The sequence below is a fragment of the Myotis nattereri genome, assembly GCF_964212035.1.
Source record: "Myotis nattereri genome assembly, chromosome: 8".
Classification (NCBI taxonomy): Eukaryota; Metazoa; Chordata; class Mammalia; order Chiroptera; family Vespertilionidae; genus Myotis; species Myotis nattereri.
In genome coordinates this window covers 22,747,048-22,766,530 of record NC_138083.1, presented here as the reverse complement: position 1 = coordinate 22,766,530, position 19,483 = coordinate 22,747,048, and the positions used below count along the sequence as shown (strand labels likewise).

At 43.1% G+C, this 19,483-nt stretch overlaps 1 protein-coding gene across 2 annotated transcripts in view; it reads right to left on the bottom strand.

Moving 5' to 3' along the window:
• The window catches only part of TASP1 (taspase 1), a 249,297-nt gene that overhangs the window by 49,583 nt on the left and 180,231 nt on the right, over positions 1–19,483 (bottom strand). For both annotated transcript variants that reach the window (XM_081097445.1, XM_081097446.1), the window contains exon 12: positions 1,330–1,440. In XM_081097445.1, the coding sequence (XP_080953571.1) occupies positions 1,330–1,440 (111 nt within the window). The remainder of the gene's footprint in view (positions 1–1,329; positions 1,441–19,483) is intronic.

Below are 19,483 nucleotides of genomic sequence, written 5' to 3'. Positions count from 1 at the left end.
CTCACAGAAGCTCAGGGTATGAAGACACTTGTACTATAACAATCCATAACAATCATATAACATAGTTCAGGCACCACCCACATTTTCTATAAGGAATTTGATACAAAGGTCTGAACTACCTGTGCATTACCTATACTGCTCATATAAAAAATACTTAGAGAAGAATGGATAAATACAGACTGGAATATCCATACAACGAAATACTATACAACAATGGAAATGAACAAACTAATGACATGTCTAATAAGATGGATGAATCTAGTAAGCTTAAGGTTGACTGAACACATCAGACACAAATAGTACACATCCTATGATTCCATTTATATAAAATATAAAACCAAGCAAAACTAATCATGGTGTTAGAAGTCAGTACAGTGGTTAACTTTGGAGGGGATAGAGACGGGCAGGGATTACAAGGGGTGTTCTGGAGTTGTAGTTAAGTTCTATTTTTTATATGGGTACTGCTTACATAGGTGGGTTCACTTTGTAATAATTTGTCAAGTAGTTGCAGCTATGATTTGTGCACTTTTCTGCATGTATGTATACTTCAATTTAAAAGTCAATTTAAAAAAAATAACATACAGGGCTCCCTGCTAGTTTATGTGGTACCTTTATGCAGATTTTTTAAAATACCCCCTCTGGGTGAATGAATTAGAAAAAGACACCCCATGGGAGAGGTAGCCTACAAGTTTGGGCCATGGCAAGTGGAGGACAGGCTGGGTTTTATCCCCACTGATGCATTTGGCTAGACACAAAAGCACACATCTGGATGAACATCTGCAAATCTGAAAAACACTCATTTGGTCTGTCCTCACCACAGCTTTATGAGAGGACATGGCAGATGTCCTTATTTTACAGATGTGAAGTGACAAAGAGCAGTAAGACTGATGCATGAAGGTGTCGCAGCTAATAAGGGATGGAGTCAGGATGGATTTCTAGGCCAGTAGTTCTTCACATGGTTCTGATTCCTTTTCGGGAGGGAGGACAGGAAGGAACTCTATGTTACTGTGTATATTGTTATGGGTCATCTCAAATGTTTTGTAGAATAAGGCAGGGGATAAATACATGGTCCCATATTCTTAATACTGAGCTTTTGTGAAGATCCTTGGTTCTAAGGCCATTTGAAAACTATTCTCTACACACAGACTCAGAAATAAACATTCATCTTTTGGATGTTTATCTATGCAAAAAGATCAGGAGACTAGAGAACGTTACATGTCAACAGAGCATCCTGGCTCTCCCACAGCTTATTGACTTAAGGATATAAATCTTTCCATGTCTTGAAAATATGAAAGAAAGACACACACATACTGTTTATGTCCAGCTTACCTAGAAGTGTCTGCTTATTTTGGGAGGAGTCAGGCTCTGCAGAACATCTGCAAGATCGAAGAACAATCACTCCTCCAAGCACACCATCTTCACTGGCCAGGAAAGGTGAACCTAGGCAGAAATGACTAGTGATCATTTCTCAGTCAATTTTACTATTTTCATTTGATTACTACAACAAAAATGTGCTATGAATAAGATCTTGAACGATGCCCGTTTCCTGACAATCACCATTGTTTCTGCTTTGTATAGGCTTGATAGCAAAGGCAGGCCGATGCCTGAACAGGGGTCATTTGGCAAAGACGGTGCCAGATGCTGCCAAGAAGACTTGAGTGGGGGTGGAGTGTGCATTACTGTATTCAGAATGGAACTGGAAACACTACCAGATTAAAGGACCAAACACAAATACAGGGGGAAAAAAATGCTCAGCAACTCCCTTTGATCAGCTCTTAGGGATCACTTCCCAGGCTCTCCCTGCTGTCAGGGGCATGCCACCAAAAGCTTTGATTTAGTACCTTAAATTCAATTTTAAATAAGCCACAAATTTTATTACAAACATGTTAAAACACTCCCGAAAGATTACACAAATAAGGGTGAAACTACATTTCTATGAGAGTCCAGTGGTTGGAAATGACTGGTCTCTGGGATCTCACACTGAGCCGCCGTGAGCATTTCAAGGGCACCGCATTTTAGGACCCCTCTTGCCTCCTCTCCGAGGAAATCTTCTTTAAACATGTGAACCCAAGTGCTATCAAAGAAATTGGTAAAAATAAAAGCCAACCAAACTGCATTTGAGGGGAACTCTGGTTAAACTTAGTAGCTTAAACACATGCGTTTATCTCCACTCTTTCCTCATATCCCAGTAAGCTGAGGGGAAAGGAAGAAAAAAGGTAAGGCCCAATAAGGACAGAGAAAAAGACAGACAAGAAAAAAAACTGACCTTTTAGAAAATGGAAAGAAAACGGGCAAAGGAGACCTATGAAAGCTGAAACCTAAGCTTCTAAGGAGTTGGGTGGGTGGGTGGGTGGAGGACAGGTTGGTTGGAGTGAGGGGACATCTACAGTAAATCACCCAGTTTTGTCATAAAACCCAAGAGCACCAGAAGTTGGAGGCTTCAAGTTCTTCTGAAGGCAGGAGTACAGGATGCATTATAATGAAGATGGTTGGTTGTGTCCAAAAGAATCCTGGGTTCCTTATAACTGGTCCAAGTTCAAATGTCTCTATCTCTTCCCTCTCCAATGACTCAGCATGCCAAGCCATGGCAAATACTGCCTCTGCCCCTTGCTTCCTCTGAAAAACCTCTCAGTGCATCCTGTACTGCACATACTGCAGCAGGCTCCGGTCTGGCCTCCCTGCTCCACTCATTCACATCTCTAACTTTATTAATTCAATACATATGCACTGTGTGTTAGACCTTTTCTAAGTATTGGCGATACAGCAGTGAACAAAACGCACACACAGTGAACAAAACCTGCTCACATCTAGTTGAGCAGGTTGGGGGATAATAAACTCAAGTCAATAAAGAAACCCATTTAGATAGTAGCAAGTGTGCTATGAAGAAAATGAGTCCCAGTAAATGACAGAGAGTGTGACTGGGTCAGGGACTACTGTACATCAAGGGGCAGGGAAGGCATCTTTTGGTAAGGAGCTAATAATCATGTGAAGGTCTGGGGAAAGAGCATTCTAGGCAGGTCAACCAAGCAAATGCACAGACTCTGAGGTGGGAAGGAGCTTGGGTTCAGAAAATATAGAGGAGGCCAGAGTGGCAAGAGCCAAGTGAGAGAGGGGAAGAGACGGTAAACCATGTGTTCAGAGAGTGGCAGTGTCAGGCCATGTAGGGTTACACTAGGAGTTTGGATTTTACTCCAAGAGTGATGAAAAGATGATGCAGGGCTTTAACCAGGACAATGGCAGTTTTTACTTGCACTGGACTGGTTGGCAGAGCAAGAGTGAAAGCAGCAAGCCACCAAAGAAGCTGCCATGGCAACCCAGCTGAGAGATGACCGGGACTTGGGTGAGCCTAGTGGCAGTGGAGCAGAGTGGTAAGCCCACGATTTATTCTGTAAGTAGAACCAACAGGGCTGTTTATATGAAGGGCATGGGAAACAGAGATATCAAAGTTTACTCTAATAAGAAATATGTGCCCAAGCTATGATCACATCACTAAACCATTCAAAAACCATCAATGGCTCCCAACTGCCCAAAGAATGCTGTTCAAACTCCTTACCCTGGCCTAGCCCTTCTCTCCCTTCCCAACCTTATTTATTTTTACACATGATATGCTCCAGCCAAACTGGACTCCTTGTATCTCATTTCCCCAAGGTCTATGTTTATGAACTGTCCTTCCAGGCTCCCGTTCTTCCTATTAACTGAATCTGTTCTTCAGCTCTCTGCCTTTATACAGACCCAAGGTCTGTGGGGTGAGGATATCTGATTCACCTTTCAAACCCTCTTAGTGACTAACAAATGCTTTCACTCATGCACCACCATCCCCATGCCCAACCTCCTCAAAACGAACACACTCACACACTCCTGACTTGTGTGGTGTGCGGCATGAGGATGATAAGACAGTATGTGAGTGCTCTGAAGGGGATGGGGTCCCAGGTCGCCAGGGAAGCTTAATATCAGGGTTCCTCATCCTCTGTATCAATTCATTCGATAATTTAATGAAACAAGGATTAGCGATATCTAAAGATTCCAAATTTTTCATGGGAAGTATTCAGATTTCATATTATCACTGCGATATTTTAAAAAAAAAATACTGACTCAGACAGAAGATTTTTTTTCTTTTTTGGGGGGGAGTTCCAGGGTCACAATTGTATTCTTAAGCAAGACATATTTAAAAACAACCCATGCTTCAGCTTCTTTAATTAAAAGACATCTTTCTGGGTTGTTGTGAGGATTGATTTTATATACGTGAACTTTGTAACCTCTAAGGTGCTAAGCATTTGGTGGTGGCAATACTGATGGTAGGAAGATACTTTATAGCATTTTGCTGGTAAAAATAAAAGCCAACCAAACTGGATTTGGGGGGAACTCTGGTTAAACTTAGCAGCTTAAACACATGTGTTTATCTCCACTCTTTCCTCAAAGACTATCATGAGATTATTAAGATTATTAAGGCACCTACCTGGATAACCTTCTACAACAGCTGGAACCAGTGCTCAGCTGACACTCAGCAATTAGGAGCGGTGGGGATAGGGTGTCAACTCCCTATTAAGATGTTAAATATTCTCTATGTAAAAGGAAACACTATTTCTTACTGTTCCCAGTAAGAAAAGAAAAATTAACATGGAGTGACATGTTGGGCACCGTGGTAGATGCTTTCTGTACCCATACAGAAACCTGGTGTCTGCCCTGGTTGGTGTTTCTCAGTGGACAGAGCATCAGCGTGCGCACCAAAGGTGCATGGGTTCAATTTCCAGACAAGGCCTCAGTAGGGGTGCATATAGGAGGCAATCAATTGATGTCTCTCTCTCATATTGATGTTCCTCTCTCTCTCTCTTCCGCTCTCCCTTCCACTCTCTCTAAAAATCAATGGGAAAATATTAATATATATGCAAGGAGTTGCTTAAAATAAGTGAAGAAGATTAAAGAAATAATAATAATTAAGCTTCCTTCACCCTAATAAAATGTCTCAAATAGATTATTTAAGTGCCCCAATCTATAACTGCTCTGGAATCCTATCTAATAAAAGAGAAACATGGTAATTGGCGTACGACCGCTACCCTTCCCATTGGCTAATCAGGGCAATATGCAAATTAACTGCCAGCCAAGATGGCGGCCGGCAGCCAGGCAGCTTGAAACTAACATGAGGCTTGCTTGCTTCAGTGACGGAGGACTCCAACGTTCCCCGCCTGCCTTGCCAGCCTCTGAGCTTCCAGTTTAAGAAATATTGTAACAAATATAGAAGCTAAACAAAACCCCAGAAACCTGCTTTAGTCCACCGGGCTTCAGCCAGCCGGATCGCAACATTGTAAGCAAAGGCCAGAAACCTACTTTCAGCAGCGGAGGCCTAAGAGCTGGAGCCAAGCCTCAGAGCTAAAGCTGGCCCAGAATAAAAAAAGAAAAAAAAAGAAAAAAAGGAGCAGTTGGGAGTTTCAGTCACCCCCAGCCTGAAAACAGCCCTCAGCCCCTCACCCAGACTGGCCAGACACCCCCAGTGGGGACCCCCACCCTGAAGGGTGTGTGACCAGCTGCAAACAGCCATCATCCCCTCACCCAAGCTGGCCAGGCACCCCAGTGGGGACACCCACCCTGATCCAGGACACCCTTCAGGGCAAACCAGCTGGCACCCACCCGTGCACCAGGCCTCTACCCTATATAGTAAAAGGGTAATATGCCTCCCAGCACTGGGATCAGCGGAGCCGCGAGGCCTCCCAGCACCGGGATCAGCGTGGCAGGGGGCAGCGCCCAAACCCCCTGATCGCCCTGCAGCTCTGTGTGTGACAGGGTGCAGCGCCCCAAACCCCTGATCAGCACCCTGCTCTGTGTGTGACAGGGTGCGGCGCCCCAAACCCCCCCCCACCCCCCCACCACGGGCCCTGCTCTGTATGTGACGGGGTAGAGCCATAACCTCCCCATCAGCCCTGCCCTGAGTGTGACAGTGGCGGCGCTCCAACCCCCTGATTGGCCCTGCTCTGTGGGTGATAGAGGGCAGCGCCCAACCCCCTGATGGACCCTGCTCTGTGCGTGACAGGGTATGGAGCTCCAACCCCACTGATGGGCCCTGCTCTGTCAGTGACAGGGGGCAGTGCCCCAATCCCTTGATTGGCCCTGCTCTGTGCGTGACAGGGGGTGGCGCCGCAACCTCCCCATCGACCCTGTCTTGAGTGTGACAGGGGACGGTGCCCCAACCTCCCAATCGGCCCTACCCTGAGCGTGACTGAGGGTGGCATCACAACCTCCGGATCACCCTGCTCTGTGCATGATAGGGGGCGGTGCCCCAACTCCCCAATCGGCCCTGCTCTGAGCCCGACCAGGGGCTGCACCTAGGGATTGGGCCTGCCCTCTGCCACCCGGAAGCAGGCCTAAGGCAGCAGGTCGTTATCTCCCGAGGGGTCCCAGATTGCGAGAGGGCATAGGCCAGGCTGAGGAACCCCCCCTTCCCCCCGAGTGCACAAATTTTCGTGCACCAGACCTCTAGTGAAATTATAATTACAGATGGTAAGAAACACATTCACTGTGATCAAATGTGTACAATCTGGACATTCATTTAGATTGTAAACTCAGACTATAAACAAATGAGACAAATACTTATTGTATTTTGTGCCATAATCTTTAAGGATGAAGAATTTGAAGAAATGAAAAGGAGAATCACTCTAAGTATTAAAATAAAGAAGTCAATGGGAATATTAATCAATATTCTTTTGATTGCTAGTGCAAAAATTGCAAGTAGAATGATTTTAAGTAAAAAGAATGATTGCTGGCTCATAAAATCCAAGAGAAAAAAATCCAAACTTCTGGAAGGGTAAGGATGTGATGGGTTTCAAGAACAGCCAAAAATAGCTTCCTCTACTAGGGATGCCAATGCCCATCAAAGCCCTGAGCTGTATACCTGACATTAATCCACCAGAGAGACTACCTCTCTTTATCAGATTTACCATTCTTGGGGCCATCAATCAGACTCAGAAAGACGGGGAACCGAACTGGCCTGGTATTAGTCAGGAATCAAACCTAGAACAATCAATTGTGACCAAGAAGCCATGGAGTGGGGTCACAGACAAACAGACAGATTCTCAGATAGACACAAAACACAAATGGAGACAACACTGGGGTATGGAGCCAGGCACCCAGGACCCTACTTGAACTTAGACAATCCACTCACCTCTCTGAACCTTGCATTAGTCCCTCATTTGAAAATTTAGGAGACTGGATTAATAGTCCTTGGTGTCTCCACCAGTTCTGAAAGGCATAGACCTAGGGGTACTGCCAGCTTTAGAGATTCATGCCTACCCATAAGCAGCAACCAGCCATTACCTGATGCCAGCAAGCACCTTTTGCGAAACCTAATACAATGCTTCCTCTTCAACATGTGAGAACTTATCAACATGGTGATTCTGTAGTTGGACGGCAGCTGCTAGTGTTCCATCTTCCAATCACACTGAACAAAGAACCTCTGTCTTTTAAACACATTTCTGGGGATTTCTTTCTTCTTTTTAGTGTCTATATGCCAAATCACTTGAATGCCATTTTCTCTTGGAGGAATTACACATACTGGTACTTTGGGAAAAATAAATATACTGATACACATAGAGACAGATGGTTGGGCGGTCAGGTGAGCAAGAAAATGAACAATGGGGGAATAATGAATGTTTTCTAATGAAAACACATACCTCTAACTCCAAAAGAATGATAAAGATTACAAATATTCTTTAAACACAGAAGCAGGATAACAGTTTATACTTCCTGAAAGACCAAGGACCTCTCCTCTAAAAATGCCTTTGTAAGTTTACATGTCTTTTATAGACATGACGTATGAGCACAATGATGTGAAGATCACATAACACAATGAGAGGAGCCAATCACTAAGTTCAAAGCATTGGCTCATTCATAAAGTGCCACTATATTCAGCCCTTGAAGAAAAACCTACAGATTGCTGCCATTATCCTATTGGACTTGTATAAACTTACCTGCATTCTATCATTTCCTGCCCTCACAAAAATCCCAGTGGAATGATTATTACTAGATTCATTTGGTAGGTGAGAAACCAAAGGAAGGGAAGAAAGAAGCTGAGGCACAGGGAGGAAAATGACAGGCCTACAGAAACATGAAGAGGAAGCGGGGAGCGGGGAGCGGGGGGGCGGGGGGGGGAGCAGAAAACAAAACCACTGCCTCAGATCCTCTCACTACAAACCCTGAGACCTACACCTGTTCCTCAAAACCCATCTCTACACAGTACCACAGTATGTGCAGTTTCCTGGTAATAAGCATTGTTTTAAACACTATAATTTAACTCTTTAAAGAGGAGAGTTGAGTGAAGCCAATGACCCTTTTGAAATCCCTTATCTACCAAAGTGTGAAAGACAGGAAAAGTTAACTTGTTTCAGGACAGAAATCCCATTCCATTCCATCAAACTACAATCAGAACCTTAACATACTCAGTCAATAAGTCGTGGTCACATTTTTGCAAATGTTTTTCCTGGTTTGTCATATATCTTTTAATTTTTTCTAAGACTTTTTTTTTGGTAATAGATAAGCTTTTAATGTTTATGTGTCAAATTTATCATTCTTTTTTTCCTTAGAGTTTCTGTATTGGAAGTTTTACTGGAAGGCCTTCTGTAATCCAAAATTATGATATAAGATGTCCATTTTTTTAAAAAATATATTTTATTGATTTTTCACAGAGAAGAAAGGAGAGGGATAGAGAGTTAGAAACATTGTTGAGGATCTCAATAGAATATTCACCAGTTTTATGCTAACATGCCAAAATGACATTTATCCCTACTGGGGATGTGCCCGCAACCAAGGTACATGCCTTTGGCCGGAATCGAACCTGGGACCTTTCAGTTCACAGGCCGACGCTCTATCCACTGAGCCAAACAGGTTAGGGCTGTCCATGTTTTTTATTATTACTTTTATAATCTCAGTTTTTACACTTAAAACTTTAGTCCATTAGGAACTACTTCTGTCATAAGGACTGCAGGGGAAGGCCTGCTCTACCACTTTTTTCTTAAATGGTCAGCAAATTGCCTAACATAAATTTGTTGGCAAATTCATCTCTTACCCACTGATGTGAAATTCATTTTTATTACATATTACATTCCCACATGTATTTGCATTTATACCTACATTATCCTGTTCCATTGATGAAACTATTCCCACAGATACCGAATGGCTTTAATTATGATAGCTTGACATTATATTCTATCTGATTGGGCCAGTTTCCTCTCATTATTCATTTTTTTCACAATATTCTTTGTTACTTTCATGTGATTTTTCCATATGATCTTAAAAATAGGCTTGCTTAGTACTCCTGCTTCCCACTCTCACTGGAATTTTCATATGAACATAATTTAATAAAATTGTATTTTGTGTAACAGCCAGGCTGTCCTAGTCAATTTTACCCAGGGAAGACTAAGGATGGAGTCAATTACATTCTTGACACCTCCAAATGCTGGAACCATGTGAATTTTTAGACAAAGAAATGTGATATGGTACCCCTAAAATATAATTTGCAAGCACAGCTCTACCTAGTTTAAAAGAATCAAGTATGCCCTGACCAGTTTGGCTCAGTGGATAGAGCGTTGGTCTGCAGACGGAAGGTCCCAGGTTAGATTCCAGTCAAGGGCATGTACCTTGGTTGCGGGCACATCCCCAGTAGGAGGTGTGCAGGAGGCAGCTGATCGATGTTTCTCTCTCATCAATGTTTCTAACTCTCTATCCCTCTCCCTTCCTCTCTGTAATAAATCAATAAAATATATTAAAAAATAGATAAATAAATAAATAAATAAAAATAAAAGAATCAAGTATGTATCTTTATAGAATTTCTTATGAGATGCAGACTTAGTATGAAAAACAACCATTGGCTTTTCCTTTATGGTAAGTTTTTATCTTCTGGTATAGTCACTAGCAATATTTCTATATCGCCTAGCCTGCGGGGCTCAGTATTTGAGTGTCAACCTATGAACCAGGAGGTCGAGGTTCAATTCCAGGCCAGGATCCCAGGATCCCCAGTAGGGGAAGTGCAGGAAACAGCTAACTGATGATTCCCTCTCACCATCGATGTTTCTATCTCTCCCTCTCTAAAATCATTTTAAAAAAATAAAAATAAAAAATTTCAGGAAGCTTCAGTCTACTCCCCCAGAACAGGACAAAAACAAAACAAAGCAAAACATGTTTGGATAGCAAGTTGCCTGTGAAGTGAAAACACTCTGCGCTGGCAAATTTTTCGGTTAACTGACCAATCATATGAAAGTATCTGAAACATGAAAGAAGCTTTTGTGGGTGGAGAAAGTTATTGCACATTGAATCTTAGATCCCATTTGTGCTAAATATCTTATGGTAGTTATAATATGGCCCAAAGCACCAATGTTCATGAATCATGCCATTTGCTTCAGGGAACTAGACTGGAATTTTTTAGCTAAACGTGGTAAACAAAGTCAGTATGATTAAATAATGCAGATAAGCCCCTGGGAGAGCACTGGCTGTCTCTACCAATCGCTGCACTAAGACCCTCAAAGGACATCAGACCTGAAGGAACATATACACTCATCTATTGCTGCTTATTGTTTTGAGCTGCTCACTGCTGCTAAATGAGTTTTTCCTTCTATTACTAAACAAGGGACCTGACAGGACTGCCTAGGGCCAGCCGGTAGTGTGTGGGTTCTTGATTTTGTGCAGGAAAGACTTTACAACATGAGTCCAGGTGAATTTTAGAGGATGTTTATTAAACTGAGACAGTGAAATAAGAAGGGGCCTAGGATAACATGACAGGGACTAGGTGGGAAAATGAGCCTAGGCTGGGCTGCTTTGGCGCACTAAGAAGTCAGAGAAAAGGAAGCCTTGGGGACAGGTTCTGGGGGTTTGCTGGGGAAGAAGTACCACTGCCCATTGCTGCCCTGGTTGCAAACCTAGTGAGATCCCTTAGCCCAGTGGTTCTCAACCTTCTGGCCCTTTAAATACAGTTCCTCAGGTTGTGACCCAACCATAAAATTATTTTTGTTGCTACTTCATAACTGTAATGTTGCTACTGTTATGGATCGTAATGTAAATATCTGATATGCAGGATGGTCTCAGGCGACCCCTGTGAAAGGGTCGTTCGACCGCCAAAGGGGTCGGGACCCACAGGTTGAGAACCGCTGCCTTAGAGTTTAGGAGGTGCATGCCTGTGGGGGAAGGAGAGAGAGAAGGGGAGGGGAAATGTGGAGGCCAGCTCCTGGAGGGAGAGCATACGCAGGGACCTTCTTTTTGAGGATTTTAAAGGCTGGGAGTTTGGGGAGGGGGTTTCTTAGAGGAGGATCTCAATAGAATATTCACCAGTTTTATGCTAACATGCCAAAATGAGATTTATTCCTCAGCTTCATCTGTCCTTGGTTGTGGTTGGCAAATGGCACTAACTGGATTTCTGCTGTCTCCCTGAGTAGAGTGATTTAAGCTATTTACCCTCTGGTTGGGAGAAAAAGTACAAACCATTTACTTTTTTAAAAAATGTATTGATCGATTGATTTTGAGAAAGAGACAGGGACCAATATGTTGTTCCACTTATTTGCGCATTCACTGGTTGAATCTTATATGTGCCCTGACTGGAGATTAACCCCGCAACCTTGGCGTACCAGCATGAGGCTCTAACTGACTGAGCCAGGGCTATCATTTACTTTAAGTGTCCTTGGTTTAGGGAAGATAGGATTTACTAGATGGCTGCAAACTGCTGTTTAGCTATCTGTCTCAGTTCCCCTAGTCCACCTGTCAAGGAGTTTTCCTGGCCTCTTACTATCCTGCCTCACTTCTCCAGCTGTTTCCTGGCATATGCCATGTTGCCTGATGAATAAACTTTTTTTATTTTTACTCTGTAAGGTCAGATCCTGCTCACTGACTGCGCAGAAGCACATGGCACTGAGGCTACTAGCATGCTCAGAGTCAGTTTAAAGTAGCAACTACTTTGCTTTTAAATAAATAAATCTATCTTATTGTGGCCAACTGGCATCACATGGTCTCTGGTTGGAAAGCCTAATAAAATGTGTTATTGATACAATATCAAACATATATTTTGGTCCTACTCCACAGTTCCTGACACAGGCCTCCTAAAACCCTGGTAATTTCCTAAGAGAGCTGTAGAAGCATCTTTTTTGTTAATGTGTTTGTTTTGGTATGGTTTTTATTTTTGTTTACTGATTTGCCCTTAAAATTTTTTTTATTAAATTTTTTCAATAAATTTAATAAAAATTTATTTTGGTTAATAGAAGTAAATATGTTTACTCTGTACTACCTCCCTGAACCCCCTTTCCTGCTGGTAACCACCATGCTGTTGTCTGTGTCTTTGAGTTTTTCGTTTGTCTTGTTGGTTATTTGTTGCTTTCAGTTTTATATCCCACATAGAAGTGAAAGCATATGGTCCTTGACTTTTTCTGTCTTCTGTTGCAATATTTAGTTTTGTTCCCAGTGATAGCAAGTCCCTTTCAACCACACCTGAGTTTATGTAAATGAGGTGACCTTTGGAAAGCCTCCAGGAGGAGGGCTGATTGCCAAGAAAATCAATCATGTGATGAGAGGGTAAAAACTTTCAGCCCCTACCTTAGACCCCAGAGGTTGAATTAATCACCAATGGCCAATGATTTAATCAATCACGCCCATGTAATGAACCTCAATAAAAACCCAAAAGGATGGGCTGGAAGAGCTCCGGGCTGGTGCACACAGGGAGGTGCTAGGAGAGCGGTGAGCCCAGAGAAATACAAAAGCTCCAAACCCTTTCCCATATCCCTCACCCTGTACATCTCTTCCATCTGGATGTTCCTGAGGTATATCTGTATATAGAAAAGGCTAATATGCTAAGTGTCCCTCCACCCATCCGACCGGCCGCTATGATGTGCACTGACCACCAGGGGGCAGACACTCAACACAGGAGCTACCGAGCTACAGGGATTTGGTAGCAGAGGTTCTTGGGTGACGCACCCTGAAACCAGAGAGGAAGGAGCCCAATTCCTCGCAGGGCTGCGTGATTCCACCATTAGCCATGGGTTATGGTGTTGCTGGGGTGCTGTCGGCCCCGAATCTGGTTTATTGCACACTTGTGTTTGCGTTCCACACCCTGTACAACAGCAACTTTGCAGACTGCCCTCTCACACTCCAGGACCCCTCAGGGGATGTCAGAGAGCCAGTTTCGACCTGATCCCTACAGGCCAGGCCAAGGGACCCCACCTGCCGGAGGGACCCCACTCACTCGCAGAAGCGGGAGGTTGGCTCCAGGGCATGTCTGTCCCATCTCTCCCAGTCCTGTCGTGCCGGCCACCTTCTAATTAATTTCCTTTCAATGTGCAGGAATCCATGCACCAGGTCACTAGTTCTTTTATAATAAACCAGTAATCTAGTAAAAGTGAACTGTGTTTCCTGAGTTCTGTGAGTCTCTCTAGCAAATTAATTGAACTCAAGAAGAGGGTCACAAGAACCTCCAATTTAAAGCTGTAGGTCAGAAGAACAGGTGCCAACCTGGTTTTGTGACTGGCATCTGAAGTAGAGACAGTCTTGTGGGGCTAAGCCCTTAACCTGTGGGATATGATGGGATCCCCAGGTAAACAGTATCAGAATTGAGTTAGACTGTAGCACATCCAACCTGTATCTGGTGTCCAGGAGCATCAAAAGGGAAGTACTGAAAGTGGAGGAGACATGCATGAGTGTGGTTTTCCTAGCACATGGTGAATGCTTCAACATTTCTTACATTTGTTATTTTACTGAGATGGTAAATAGATTATTATGTATTAATATTATCTACCAGTGCTTGAAATTACAACTCTAGATCTATAAACACTGCCCTGCTTACAATGTGAACTTTACATGAAACTGTTTTATATCCAGATATAGTGAGCTAGCATATCCTGAACCCGTAACAGGGAGACACCCATTAATTAATGCAGGAGTGCTAGACTGCAATTAGACATTGCATCAAGGCATTATATGTGGGGTATTGTATCTCACTTGAATGTACTTCTGATACCGAGTAATTAGCTATATTAATAATAGAAAAGGAGTAAGTGCAAGGCCAGCCATTATAGGTATGTTCCCTGCAAAACACTGAGGACAAAGGGAAGATAGCCACATGCTGACTATCCTGGGAAGGTGCTTCCTGTCAGTCCCACCTGGGAACTGAGGTCATTGGCCAAAATGCTTGGCTTCCTGGCATTCTCCCGTGTAGCCCACTGCCATGCGGACACCCCCCACACACTGGACTAATGGACTGTAGCTAGCCTAATGCTGTACTGGACCCTGCTCCAACATGGAAAGGAAACTCTGGACACTGACTCTGATTTTAGCTTTACTACATCTCTTCTATTACTGCACTAAGGGACATGGTTGGAAACTCAGGGGCGTAATTCCATAAAAATAAACTTTCTACCATATCTCATCCTCCAGAAATGCTTCTTTCAGCAGTACCCCAAGAACCCCACTCCAACATACAATAGGGGAAGACATGGCATGTTTTTCTCTGACAACAATTCTCTATTTTGTATTTTATTTTTAATGTAGTCATTGAACTTATTGAATACCTGCTCTGTACTCAGCATTCTCCCAAGCAGTACAGTATGCAAAGTAAAAAAGTTTCTGAAAAATTTATAACCCTGTTGGCAAGACACAATTTACTTGCATAACAGTGTATAATAATATATTTAATTAATACATACAGAAATACTTATACGATGCACACACTGTAAATACGTGCATGTGCCCACTAGAATGTATGGACAGTTTCAATGTCTTGCTTACCAACTGCCATGTAGAACAGTGTCTGACCCAAACAGGTGATCAATAAATATTTGTTGCTAAATTAATAGATAGCCCAATAGTGGGCCTGTGTTAAGTGTTTTGGGACTTAATAAGGGCAAACTCACTTTATTTGACACAGGCTTCCAGGTGGAGCAAAGGGAAAGTCTGCCCTTAGACAGTAGGTTGAACTGGGGTCCATGTCATGGCACCGAGCAAGCACTGGAATGAGCAGTCACTGCTCTTGACAATTTGCCAAGGTGAACCTTGAGAAAGGTCATAAAGAAAAGTGCAGAGTGCTCAAATAGATGACCTGGGCCTGGAGAAGGGCTAAAGGCTACTTGGCCATTCATGTGTAGAGCCATGCCATACTGGCATAGGCAACACTGGAAAAAGAGGCAACTGGATTTTGGCATAGAGGGCAGTTTGTCATCGCAAGAAGATAAGAATTAGTGAGAGGAGCCAAGAAGAAAAAGGACAGCAGAGTCTGGAGATCCAAGGAACAACACTGTAGGAAATGTCTATGACTATGCAGTGGGAGAAACTACACAAGAAACAGATCAAACTGACTAAATCGAAAATATCACAGGGGAATGGCAAGGAACCACGGTCCAGAACAGGTCGACTTGCAAAGATGGTAACAGCAGAGGAAGGAACAGACTGGGGGCATCTTGTGGCAAAAGAGAAGGATGAGATGACAGCTTTGAAAGATGGCAACTGGTGTTGCAGAAGTCAAAAAGGTGGTATCGTTTCCAAGATCTTCTGCTTAGCAAGTTGATGACAGTGGGCATAATAACTAGGAACTTAACCTGCTAATAAAGCTCCAACAATATTTTTAATTGTTTCAAAACATCAAGCAAGCACCGCTAGACCCAAAGCTCCCAGAGTGAGCTCTTGACTTCCTTCTGGGAGTGGCACCCCTAAGTTGGGATAAGGAAAATAAAGAAGCCTATATACTGAAAGGGGAGGGAGGGACAACAAAAAGGTGACCCAGCAATTGTATGTATATCACTGTTACTTTTCCTTCATTTATTCTATAACTATTTGAGTATCTATTAATTGCAAACTTAATGCTATTCTGGGATTACAATGGAAACAAGACATGAGAGGTCCTAGCTCTCAGAGAGGTTACCTTCTGATGGGAGAGATGGCCAAAGGCGCAAATGCACACATATGTTACTTATAATTGTGACAGCCTCACAGAGGAAACCAATGAGGGGCTGAGATGGAGATGAATGGGGGCAGGCAGAACCCACTGCTGACAGGCCTTTCTGAGAAGGTAGCATTTTTATTTTGATTAAAAGATAAGGAAAAAAGAACCAGATGAAGATTGAAAACAGGAACGTTCCAGGCGGAGGAAACAGGACATGTCAATGTCCTGAGGTGTGACAGAACCTGGGGATTTAGAAAATCAAGAAGACGACCAAGGAGGCCAGCATGACGAGCAAGAGAGGAGAGTGACAGGGATTACAGAGACCATGAGGTAATGTCTGTATTTTATCCTCTTTATAATGGAGGACCATCAAAGGCATAGAAAAGGAATTAGAACAGCTGCTATGTCGACAGTAGATGGGAATGGGAATAGTTGTCAAGAGAAGAGGGAGGTGTATTGAGGAGGTGCTGAGGAGGCTTCTGTGGTAGTCCAGGTACGAGTTCCTCAGTGAGTGCGGAGAGACAGTCCCATGTGCCCTGTGCCTGCCTTTCCCTGGGCCCAGTGAGACGGCCCAGCATGGCTGAACAAACCAGACCCATCCCATCATGCTGAGTCTATAGGGCAGCAGATGCTGCTCAGAGTAGATGTGGGACCCGAAGAAATTCCACGGGGGGGCTGAAGGCAGGTGCTCTACCAAGAAGAGCATTTGGGTCACTGCTCTCCGTGTACCACACTGGAAAGTGTGCAAGGGGGCACTGACCTCAACCTGTCATTTCAATCAAGTTATTACATGTCCTGTCCTCATCATGTAAGATCAGCTGCAGTGCCTCCAGGACAGTCATCCTGGCCACAGACAGATCTACCGTTGCCTGTGAAGTTCTTTCCCCAGTTGAAGGCTCCAACTTCTTTCCCTTCGTCGGTGCATCATAGGCCTTGTTCATCTCTGCAGTGCCCGCCCTGTCCTCATTCAGTAGAGCTCTAATTTGTTAACCGTAGGTGCTGGGCAGGATCTATTTTTCAGCTTGTCATGCTTTACTAAATAAAGCCCTGAACTTTTTTTTCACCTTCATTGTGGAATTTTGGCTGCCTTGTTTGATTTACTTGTGGATTTTTACAGTCTACATGCCTAGAAGCCTTGGGCTGTGGGTAACCATTTACTATATCTAATAAAAAAAACAAAAACAAAAAAAATCTGCAGAGGTAAACCATAAATACCTTAAGCTGATAGGAAAAAATGAAAATTATGACTTTTTAAAATTTTTTAAACATTATTGGAGAGAGATCTGGTCATTACAGAACAATCAGAAAGAAAGCAACAGTAACCAAATAATGTAACTTCATTTCTTCATTTGCATTTGTAAAAGTATCTCTACTAGAATTAATATGACATCAGTGACATTGAAAGACCAAATTAATGTGTCAGTTACCTTTAATTTATAGAAGAATAAGCAGTAGACCCCGCCAAACTCAAGCAATTCTAAGGAAAAAAACAGTATCTGGGATAAAGCTAAAATATCACTCTTAAAAACTCTGGGCCCAGCTGGAGTAGCCCAATTGGTTGAGTGTTGTCTTGAAAAACCGAAAGGTTCGATTCCCAGTCAGGACACATATTCACTTTCTTCCCTTTCCTCTTTCTAAGTATGTCCTTGGGGGCGGGGAGAGAGAGAGAGAGAGAGAGAGAGAGAGAGAGAGAGAGAGAGAGAGAGAGAGAGAGAGAGAGAGAAAGAAAATAAAAATTCTGGGAATTCTACAGGTTAGCAAGTTTATTCAGATACATAGATACATACACAGAATTTCATCAAGAGAGTTTTTATGATAATAAGCTGAGATAAACATTGAGAAATGTCATTCTGAGAATCTGAGGAATTCCATATAAGCAAGGTCTATTTTGGACCTGTCTCCCAGAAAGGGATAATTACTAAAGAGCAAAAAGGTCCTCCACCCACAAAATTGTCAGAAACATAGAAATCAAGTGAAGCACTACTGTGAGACTCATAAAAAGGTTTTAATTTGAAGAGGGGACAGAGGGATGTTTTCATTTGCACATTTTCAATTATGCATATCCACCAAGAGAGACAACTAAATATAGCCCAGTCAGTGGTGGCACACAAAACCTTAATCTAGTGTGCAACCAAAAAGGTTAACATTAGAAATACTGTTCAATTGGAAATATTTCAAAACAGCACACATATTTTAGCCATTTTTAATAAGAGCATGATCTATGCAGACAGTTGAGTGAACAATGTTGTTTTGATGGCGAGCACCATGAAGGAAAAAGGGGAGTGTCAGTAACTCAAACTTCTCATTTCAGACTTAAGTTGATGATCAACTTCTGGGCTAAAGAAAAGAAGAATCACTCACTTTCTGTACCCCTCTGGCTGGGCTCCACCCCAGGACTCCTGAGCCCTGTGGCTGTTTCATGTTCATGTCAATTAATGCCATAGCCCAGGAAAAAAAAGAAAAAAGAAAAAAAACCCAGCAGATTTGTGGACGTGCAGGTCCATGTGCCAACATACAATGTTAGTGCTTGTGGGTTCAGAGAATCGTGCATTTTTCTTTCCATTTCAATTGTAACAAACAGTTGGCATTTCTACACTCGTTAGGGGTACACAGGTTTAAAATTCATGCTAATGTAAATAAGTTCTGTGGAAACAATAAAATATTTATGTCGTGTCTGGCTGGGTAGTCTCTTCCTCCTCCTCGGGGCTGTCCACACACCCTTCACCAGATTTGCGTGTTCTGTCACAGACCTGTCTGTGTGGCAGTTCATCTACTGGCCCCCAGAGGTCACTCCCTATCACTCCTCAATTTTATGCTCCTGGATCAGTTTCTCTGACATCTGTCCTGACATAATTCCTAGTGATTACAAGGTATGAAGATTACACTTCCAACTCCCTGACCTCTTAATTCCTTGACCTCTTCTCTCCCAAGAATCTCGTCCATACTCTATGTCAGCCACTCAGCCCCCTTACCACACCCTAGTCCTTGTGTTCACTAACAAATTCCGCCTCCTCCACAGATCTTGCTTGCAAGCATCTCACTAGCAGTGCCTCTAACTTTCCAGTGAGCACCCTTTAGTACCCATTCCCAACAATTCTTCAACCTGTCTTGCATCCCCCTAAGTCCATACTTTGATCCATAAGTGAGCTCAAGTCCATGGCCTATCATTATTAATTAATTCCCTGCAGAAACTATCAACTATTTTTGGCCTGGTCTTGGCCACCTTATTCACCTAGCAAAACTCCAAGCACAATTAAATCCTACTCCACGCCTGCACCCATAAGCTGAAGTTGGCTGGAGAATGGCACTAACATGGCTAACCACGCTCTTTAAATACAGCACTACTACCCTCAGTGTCAGTCCTTGATGCTGCCCAGCAATGATACATTTCCCAAGTACGGATCTTTACTTTCTCATTCCTCCTCAAATCTAGTGCCTCCTTCTTCACCCTAACTCTGCAGCTGACCTTGCTTCCTAATTCCCTGAGAAAAACAGAAGCAATCAGGGACAATCTCCATGGGTCTCCACCACATCTTCTTGATTCGTGTTCATGGTCCATTTTTTTCTCACCCATCAAAGACCTCACAATGG